Source organism: Histomonas meleagridis, assembly GCF_020186115.1.
Source record: "Histomonas meleagridis strain 2922-C6/04-10x chromosome Unknown contig_16, whole genome shotgun sequence".
Classification (NCBI taxonomy): domain Eukaryota; phylum Parabasalia; order Tritrichomonadida; family Dientamoebidae; genus Histomonas; species Histomonas meleagridis.
The window spans coordinates 491,947-501,653 of NW_027150781.1; the positions used below are offsets into that span (position 1 = coordinate 491,947).

The 9,707-nt window shown below is 28.3% G+C and overlaps 4 protein-coding genes across 4 annotated transcripts; 3 read left to right on the top strand and 1 right to left on the bottom strand.

Moving 5' to 3' along the window:
- Positions 1 to 1,665: 1,665 nt before the first annotated feature.
- Positions 1,666 to 2,754, top strand: GO595_002002 (tRNA-specific adenosine deaminase 1; the record flags this gene model as incomplete). The annotated part of the gene is made up of 1 exon (XM_067914864.1): positions 1,666 to 2,754. The coding sequence occupies one exon, from the start codon at positions 1,666 to 1,668 to the stop codon at positions 2,752 to 2,754; it is 1,089 nt and encodes a 362-aa protein (XP_067777688.1).
- A 2,073-nt stretch (positions 2,755 to 4,827) lies between these two features.
- On the top strand, positions 4,828 to 5,271 carry GO595_002003 (uncharacterized protein; the record flags this gene model as incomplete). Its single annotated transcript, XM_067914865.1, has 1 exon — positions 4,828 to 5,271. One exon carries the CDS (start codon positions 4,828 to 4,830, stop codon positions 5,269 to 5,271), a length of 444 nt encoding a protein of 147 aa, XP_067777689.1.
- Positions 5,272 to 6,913: 1,642 nt separating this feature from the next.
- On the bottom strand, positions 6,914 to 8,401 carry GO595_002004 (uncharacterized protein; the record flags this gene model as incomplete). The annotated part of the gene is made up of 1 exon (XM_067914866.1): positions 6,914 to 8,401. One exon carries the CDS (start codon positions 8,399 to 8,401, stop codon positions 6,914 to 6,916), a length of 1,488 nt encoding a protein of 495 aa, XP_067777690.1.
- Positions 8,402 to 8,819: 418 nt separating this feature from the next.
- GO595_002005 (ribosomal protein L27e) lies at positions 8,820 to 9,251 on the top strand (the record flags this gene model as incomplete). The annotated part of the gene is made up of 1 exon (XM_067914867.1): positions 8,820 to 9,251. The coding sequence occupies one exon, from the start codon at positions 8,820 to 8,822 to the stop codon at positions 9,249 to 9,251; it is 432 nt and encodes a 143-aa protein (XP_067777691.1).
- Between the last annotated feature and the right edge of the window lie 456 nt (positions 9,252 to 9,707).

Consider the following 9,707-nt stretch of genomic DNA (forward strand, 5'->3'; position numbering starts at 1 on the left):
TGTTAAATAATTTAAATATTTCCCAAATATTATTTTAAAATATAAAATTATTAAAATAAATATCAAATAAAACAAATAAATATCTTTAGCATTAATATCAATTCCTTCTTGTTCAAGAAGTAATTTAACTATTTCTATATGATTACATGTAGATGCCATAATCAGTGCTGTACTAATTAATTTAAATAATTTCCAAATATTATTTTGAATTTCCAAATTATTAAAATAAAAACTAAATAAAACAAATAAATATCTTTAGCATTAATATCAATTCCTTCTTGTTCAAGAAGTAATTTAACTATTTCTGTGTAACCTTTTAAAGATGCTTTCATAAGTGCTGTTTTAAATATTTTAAATAATTTCCAAATATTAATTTTAAATATCAAATCAATCAAATAAATTTTAAAGAAAACGAATAAATATTTTTATCATTAATACCAATTCCTTTTTGCTTTAAAGCATATTCAACAAGTTCAATATTTCCTGATTCTGCAGAGAATATTAAAATATATTTTGGAATTGGACATTCTTTTAGAAAATGTTCTACAAGATAAAGATTTCCATCACTTGCTGCATCGTATATAAAATCTTCATTAATTTTCATTCCATTTTTCAGTAAAAACTTAAAAATTTCAATGTTCCAGAACTTAATACATAAATTTCCTAAACTTTCTAAATTATCAATTTTTTCAATTTTATTTTCATAAAGATATATAAAGATATCATTTTTATAGAACTCAATTGCTGTTTCATATGCTTTATAGAATGATACATGATTTTGTTCACATAAATGAATTATCTCTAAATTTCCACCTGCAATTGCATATTTTCCTGTTATTTTCATTTTTGCTCCATTCATAAGTAAATATTTAAAACATTTAACAGATCCAAAAAATGCAGCAAAATTAATTAATGAAACTTTATTTTGATTAATAAATGAACATCTTTCATAAAGTGATGGCTCAATTTTTTGATCAATATTGAAATTTGCTTGTGATGATATTTCTTGAAGTTTTCCTAATTCATCATTTCGAATTATTTTCGCAATTTCATTCGGATTTGCTCCTTCTTCAATTAACTTCTTATGGAGTTCCCAATCATTCTTTGATAGTTCTTCATAATTTTCTAAAATTTCTTGCACTTCTTGGCGATAGCTATAGCCTTTCAATTGATGAAATTCTTCTTCTGTCATATAATGAACAAAATATTGCTGATTCTTATTTTTAATAATTTCTGATTGTATCAAATTTTGTTGAATCATTTTATCAAGAATATAAAATGATTCATGTGTATCATCTTTAAGTAGAAAACGCACATACATATCAAATATATTTGATTCAAATGATTTAATTTTACGAAGAAAACTTAAATACAAATCAATCTCGTTCATCCTAATAGTAATACTTCTGTGTATAATTTGTACAATAATTATATTGAAAGATATTGGATGAATAATACCAAATTTGCTTATAATGGATTTTGCAGATTGCACAATATCTTCTTTGGTTAAATTAAAAATTAATTCTACAACAGATAGTATATCTGGTGTGCTCTCTTGTTTTTGGGTTGTTTTTTCGTCCATTATTTATTTGACTAGTTTATTACAATGGTACAATCAACCGCTCCAAGCTAAAAATCGTCCAGCATTAAACAAATATTACCAATATGATTCAAGAAAACGTCACAGAACAAAACACATTTGTTAGTAGTGTCGATATTTTTTATCCAGCAGATTGGTTTAATCAAATTGAATCTGCTGTAATTTCACAATATAACATATTACACCCTAAAGGCGATGTAGATAATTCTGTACTTTCTGGTTTTCTATTATTTGATAATAATACTCAAGCTTTAAGTATCCTTTCACTTGCAACTGGAACAAAATTAATGTCTGGTGATCAAAGGGAAAAAACTTCTTCAATTGGTCCTGTTTTCCTCCATGATTGTCATGCAGAAATTCTTGCACATCGCGGATTTCAAGTATGGGTATGGAATAATTTAGACATGATATTTCAAAATGGCGAATTACCTCCCAACTTAACCATTCACTTTTATTCTAGCACGCCACCATGTGGTGATTGTTGTGTACATCAAGTAAACAATACCGTTTTAACTCAAACAGGTTCGAAACCATTTGGTTGTGATCAATCACAACTTTCTACAACTCCACCGAATGTTGTAAGAGGCAAACCAGGACATGGATCACGATCACAAAGTGTCTCATGTTCAGATAAACTGTGCATTTGGGTTAATTGTGGTGCCGAAGGTTCATTGCTTTCGAATTTTGTCAAAACAATAAAAATTAGTTCGATATGTATTGGCGAAGGCACTTTGGAAACTATAAACCGAGCGATAAATGAAAGAGTGAATAATAAAGAAAATAAAACTAAAATTTTCGTTGGTCAATCTAAATGGAAACAAAAAGATAATTCGCCAAGTTCTTCATCATTTGTTTGGTGGAAAGGCTGCCAAAAAAACGGCGAATTAATTGCTGCAAAATACGGAAGAAAATTAGGCGTGATACCAAAAAGACAAGAAGACCCGAGATTTTATTCACTAATTTGTGATGCAGCAATGTTAAATAGATTCATGGAAAGAGCTGAAAATAAAGAAAATATTTCATTAAAGAATACAAAAGAGAAAGAAACAGAGTTTAGTAGAAGAAAAAATGAAATTAAAAAGATACTAATAGGATATGGCGGCGATTGGGCAAAAAAGTTCCAGCAAGAAAGAGAATGGATATTAAATATGTAATAAATATTGTTGTTGAATAAATTTTATAAATGTTTAAAATAGATAATAAAAAAAAAATTTAGAGAATGATAATGTTTTTTGAACTATAAAAAAATTAAATCTACGAAATTTTCATTCTTATTATTCTGTATGTATTTTAATGAAAAACAGATGTACTGATTTTTTCTGTATTTTAAAATAAATATTAAATGTTACACATTTTGATCTTGCTACCCAAATATCATAAATTTCCGAAAATTAAATAATAAATATCGATTAAAGAATTACGTCTTGTTTAAACAGATATTTATATATGAATATTTTACTAAAAAATATTAGTATATCAACATATAAAAGTGATAGATAGAACCGACTCGAAATTTTTATATAGCCAATCAACATCATGCATATCTTTTCCAATAAAACCAAAGGAATAAAACTAAAAGAAATATAAAAATCATTAGCATTGTCATTGGTGACATCCCAGAAGATTTCCATAAGGATTTCATATTACCTAGTAATTTGTTGATTGCTGTCATTCCTTTTTGGTATCTAGTTGACATTTCAGCGAGTAAATTATTCTGATTTTCAAGTTCTTCCCCAATAGCTTTTGATATTTGATTTAATTGACCAACTGTACCACGTAAGTTATCAACATCAACATCAAACTGATCGTAAATTCCTGGATTATCATCAACATTCCTTCTTCTTGATGCCATTCAAACAAATATTTTTTCATATCAAATGTCATTCTACCATTGGAAATAAGAAGTTTATATAAAAGTGGTGATAAAACCAATCAAGGTGAACAGTTTTTGGTGAGGTAGACAGTTTTTCACGGCACCTTTATGTAAGTTCAAAGGATGGATCAGAAAGCTTCTTTCCAAAGAAAAATCTTCCATGAATAGCTCTAAGTGAAAATATATTTAACAGAAGTACAAACAAAATACAAATAAATAGGGTATAGCGTGGATTATATAGTTGGTATAAATATCAAGCTTATATTATAACTCTGTGATGAGTTTGATCAAAAATTTATTTACATATCTCATCATTCTAAACACACGCTTTTTATGCATATTGAGTTCTGATAATTTTAATAAAAAGAAATAATTTTTATTTGTGTGTTAGAGAAAAAATCACAAAAAATTTACATTTATGATAAAAGAATTAATTTTAGATGAATTGTATTTCACCCCTCTTCCAATTTTTCATCATTTCTAAAGATAGTTATATTTAATATTTGATGACAAAAAATATCGGAAGCAAAAATTTAAAATAATGAAAATTGGTGTAAAAATGTACCTATTGATATCTCTTTTTCTCAAAATCTGCAAAAATTCACATAACTTTACAATTACATAACACTAGTGTTATGCAACAATATATTTATTTTTATTCGATCTGCCAGGATAGAAATTTTTAGAGTCATATCCGAAAAGATAATAAAATATGAACATTATCTATATTAAGGAAGATTGCATATGCTAACATTAGACTTGATTGGCTCTAATTCATTATATAATTTGTCGACAAATTCCCGGAAATTGTTCAGCGATCAAGTTCACAAGGAACTTATGTATGAATTCCTCCAATTTTATGGATGAAATCGAATTTAAACCATAAGTGCCACCACCTCCATGGAGTAATGATTACAGATGTTGCCCACACGTAATATTAATGCCAAAAGATCCTTTAACTTCACTGATGTGTTAATTATATAAATGATAATGGTTCGACTTGTTCTATCTGTGAATTAAATATCTTACGAATGTATAAGAAGTGAATTGTATCTAACATTTGGGTCCCACTGATTGCACTAACAAATTGCTGCACTTTACCACCATCATGTACGAAGAAGAATTTTTGTTTGTGAAGTTCCCAAGGATGTCTTGTATAAGAGTATTATACGAAACTTTATAAAAAAAATAGACTAAAAATATATTTCAAAAATGCAATTAATTTATGCATTTTCACGAGAAAACATAAGAAATATTCTTGAAGAAGAATTAAAACACTTTTTATGGAACCGTTTAAAATCACGGTTTTCTATAAATTTGAATATTTTGACAAAATAACCGTAAAAATTTCCAAATGAATGAAGAACATTCACAAAAACAAGGATTAGAGGAAAACCAGGAACAAGTCACTAACATACTTCAGCAATATTCTAACCTAATACAGCAACACCCAGAAATTGCAAATACTTTAAATAATAATATGGTTCTTCAAAATTTCATACAAAATACACAAGTTGAAGCTAACCCAGAAAAACGGAGGATTTCAGATAGGCTTAGTGGTTTTGATGTTAAGGATAATATTGCATGGAAAGAAATCACAAGAAGATTTGGAAGCAATATCAAGCAACCTGAGCTTCTCAGTATTGCGAACGTTCTTGCTAATTATGCTAACATTAGGCTTGATCGTGATGCAAAAAGAAGGAAAAGTGTATTGATAAAGTGGTTTAATGAGAATTGGGCTGCAATTTCTGGATACTTAAACCATGTTGTTCTTGAAGATAGTACTCAACAAAGTTAACTTTTGAAGTTGATCCGAGGTTTTCTTTGAGGTGTAATTTTTATAAAAAATTTCTTCTCGTAAAGTTTTGTACGTTAAAAAAACAAATGAAAAATTCGGAAATATTTACACAAACAAGAACGAATCAGAGCTATTACTCACTGCGTTCTTTCCCTGAATTTCAACATCAAAGAATGGAAAAATTTAATATGGCAATGGATGATTTATCTTCAAAACAAGAACATGAAATTTTAGTTTTGCAAAGTTACCTAGATGACTTGTTGGTTAAACTTGGAAATGTGCAATCAGAGATGTCTTCTGATCAACGCAAATTCCAGATTCGCAAAGAATCTTTAATCACTGAAATTAAAAAAGTTAGAACAGACTTGGATTCAACACTATCTCAAGAACGTATGTATTATCTAAATGAAATGGAAAGAATACAAAAACAGCATAACATTGAATTTGATAGAATTGCATTAACAATAAATCTAAAGAATCAAGAAAAAAATAATACAAACAAAACCGATCCTTTTCTAAATGAAACACGTATCAGAGCCAAAAAAGTAAAAGCTAATGTGGAAAAATATCATAATGGCGATGAGGAAGAAGAAGATAATTATTCACAAGGTATCGAAGAAAGAATTGAAGAACTCGAAATCCAACGGAAAGAATTGAAATTGCGTGTTCAAGAAGAGCATAAATTATATCAATCACAATTAAAAGAATTAACAATGATTATATATGAACAAGATGTAAATTTCAACGCAGAAATTGAAGAACTTCAACAAAAAATGAACAAAGATGAAGAATCATATCAACAAAAAATAGAAAAGTTAGCAATAGAACTTCAGAAAATTCGCGAAAACAAGAAAAATAATACAATTAAAAGGAATCAAAAAATTGAAAATTTCCAAAAGCAAATAGAAAACATGGAAAGCAATATTCGTCAAAAGTTTCAAAATGCTACAAGAATTGCGGACAAACTCAAAACAGCATTAAATAATGCAAACCTTAGAAAATCCAAACAAATGGAAAACGAGAAAAAACAAATAGAAGAACAACAGAAAATTATGAGTGAATCAATTGAACTTCAAAAGAAATCATTTTCTTTACAAAGAGAACTAGAAAAAACGCAAAAAGACACTTTCAAATTAAAGAAACAACAATCCATGATCAACTCTCGATATACTACGCATTCAATTTTCTTAGATTCATTTTAAGAATTGTGTTATTTTATAGAAATATACTAAACCATTGTGTAATATTTAAAACCTTTTTGGTAACTATTCATATTTTTACTTCTATTTTGTTAAAAATACTTGAGTTTTCGTCTGAGGTTTTCACAAAGATTAATTCTAGATTTCAATATTTTTGCTATAAATGCTTTATGATAAATTAGGTTTGTAATATTGTAGCCAACAATTTCTCGTATTCTTTAGCATAAGCTATAAAATTATGGTAAAGATATCTAATGATTCTCTTTTACATATTTTCTAAATCCAACATGATCAATGAAAGCTTTGATTATTTTAAAAAATCAAATATTTGAGTATCAATATTAATATATTAAAACAAGAATCGCTGAAGTAATTCTAAGAAGTAATTTTTCGATAAAATTTTATATTAATTTTACAAAACAATTTTTTATTCAAAACACATATTATTCTTCGAAAAAGAACATGTAATAAGCCCAAATTGTCACAATAACGCCAAATACTAACAATACTTTGATTCCTTGTTCAATGTTATTAAACAGAAACTCGAATATCATTGAAAATGATGCCGAATAAAGTTTATCTTCTTCAATTTCCAAAACTCCATCTCCGCTATCATTTAATTCAATGAACTTAATTTCAACAGTAGCAGATGTTACTGAATCTAAAGTTTCTGGATAAACTAATTGTGCATCAAGCTTTGTTATTAGGTTCACATATTTGTTTGAGGTTCCGAATTTTTTGTACATAAACGTCCACCTGGCAAACGGTTTTGTAACGGTCGCACTCGAACGGTTAGTCGAGGAGACGTTTATTCTAATGTCAGATCCAGAAATGATGTTTCCATATGAAGCAAATATTTGAAGTAATGTTTGTGGATCAGATGAGTAAACAGGAAGGCACGATTGAATAAGTGTTTCTTGTGTCGGGTTTGTAAGTGGAATTAAAATAAATGAATCAACACCAAAAATAACAGACGATCCTCCTACATACAAAGGCCTTCGATATGCATTACTAAACTGAATTGTAGATTGTTGGTCCCAGTACATAACAGGTAAATTAACATGATATCCAGTTTCACCAGGATCATATGAAGTTCCTCCTGATATTGACGATCTAAACGAAATTCTTGTTTCAAGGATAGCTAACCCGTTGACCTTCAAGTTAAATGGCCATGTTTGAATATAGTTAAGCGCATATTGAGAAATTGTATTTGTGAAATCCAAGCTTAAATACATTCGCGACGTAAAAGGGGCATAAGAAACGACATCGTTTTGACCTGTTGGTGATATAGGAATCAGATTTTCTGGGGTTGAATAAACTTGAAGATTTTGAAAAATTGTATTCCATGCCATGAAATTATCTCTGTCTGCATCTTCATCAACTAGTTGGCATTCAGTCTGTGGATAAGAATTGCCATAAAGAATTGGAATGTAAGCATTACATTGAGATGAACCGATTCCAATTGGTAAATAAGTATTTACAGTTTTACTTGTAGTTGTATCAACAAAGTTCAGTGGTTCTCCGCTTTCATATGAAGTTCTTGATCTTCCGTATTCAGGGAGTCTATAAGGTTGATCAACAAGATCTTGAAGATTTTGAATACCAAAATCACTGAAGTTATAATTGTGTATGATGTCGTTATTTCCTTGCTCATCTACATAGTAACAATTTATACCATTTATTATAATTTGGTGAATGGAATTAATATTAGTTGATTTAATTCTTCCATTGGGATCACATGAAATAGAAATAGGCCCTGGTTTCTCTGGAAGACAGAAAGAAAATGAAGATTTTTGATCTTCTGTACAATATGGATCGCAACAACAATATGGATTGCATTCTCCTTCATTTTGTATACAATCGCATTGACTCTGTCCTAAGAATATAGATTCATCAATTGTAAATACAATAGAGAAAAAGATAACAAGCATTTTTAGCGATTTTTATTGATTAACGGATTCATTTAAGGGGCACCCCTATCTCTTCGTTTCATAATGATAATCAAGAAGTTATTTACAGTGTTAGCATTCAATCGCACATTAAACAAACATGCTTGTTAATTAATGTTTATAAAAATTATCAATAAATTTAGTATAATATTAAATTATTTAAAATATTTTGAAAATGGATTAATATCAGCACATTACTTTATCATATTTCCTGATTCCTATAAGTTGACTGTGTTCATAGAAATAGACTTTTCACATTTTTATTGCACTGAAATTGAATATTATAATTACTAGTTAGTAAAATTATAAAACATTCTTTTTGGTTTCTGGGTTTCTGAAAAAGTGGCATTATATTCAAATTTATTTTCACAAGGTCTGGTTGGCCCGATTATTTCCCAAAATGTCTTCTAACAAAACACTCTTACAACCCGGCCGTTTTGTAATCCTTCTCAATGGTCGTCATGCTGGAAAGAAAGCTATTGTTTTACAAGCTTATCCAGAGCCAACAGAAGCCAGAAAATATCCACATGCTGTTGTATTGGGTATTCAAAAATCACCAAAGAAGCTTACAAAAGACATGCCACAAAAGACACTTGTTAAGCGTACACAGATTAAGGTCTTCATTAAGACTATTAACTTCAATCATCTCCTTTTGACACGTCATATGATGAAAGATGAAGATTTCTGGAACAAGGTTAAACCAGATCAAATCATAAAGTCAATGGAAGATACACAGCAAAAGAAGGCTGAACTTACTGCTGTTACAAAGGTTCTTCGTCAGAAATATCTTAATGGCAAAATGCCATGGTTATTCAAACCACTTCAATTCTAAATAATATTGCAAAAAATAAAAGCAGAGCGTCCCACGATATGTTGGGTATTAGGTAGGGTGACCACCTACGCTCTTTTGTATCTTCTTTTATGAATGTGAAAAAGTGTGTGATTTTTATTGTGGTTTCTAATGCTTTTTATATTTTGAGTTTTGTTGTTTTTATTAGTTTTTTTATTTTTTGTTTTAAATTAGATCTTGAGAATTAATTACAAAAATTTTCATATTGTTGAACATATATTTTAATCTCATTGTATAACTTTTTATTTCATTTTTGTTCATTTTAAACAATTTTTTTACTAAAAGGTTTTACATATTATAAAACTGTATGTTGTGATTTTAGCAAAAATAAATTTATGCAATTTATTATGATCGATCTAAAGTTTTATTTAATATACACAAACTCAATTAACAACAATTTAATTAAATTAAATTAATAAACAATAAATAAAACATGTA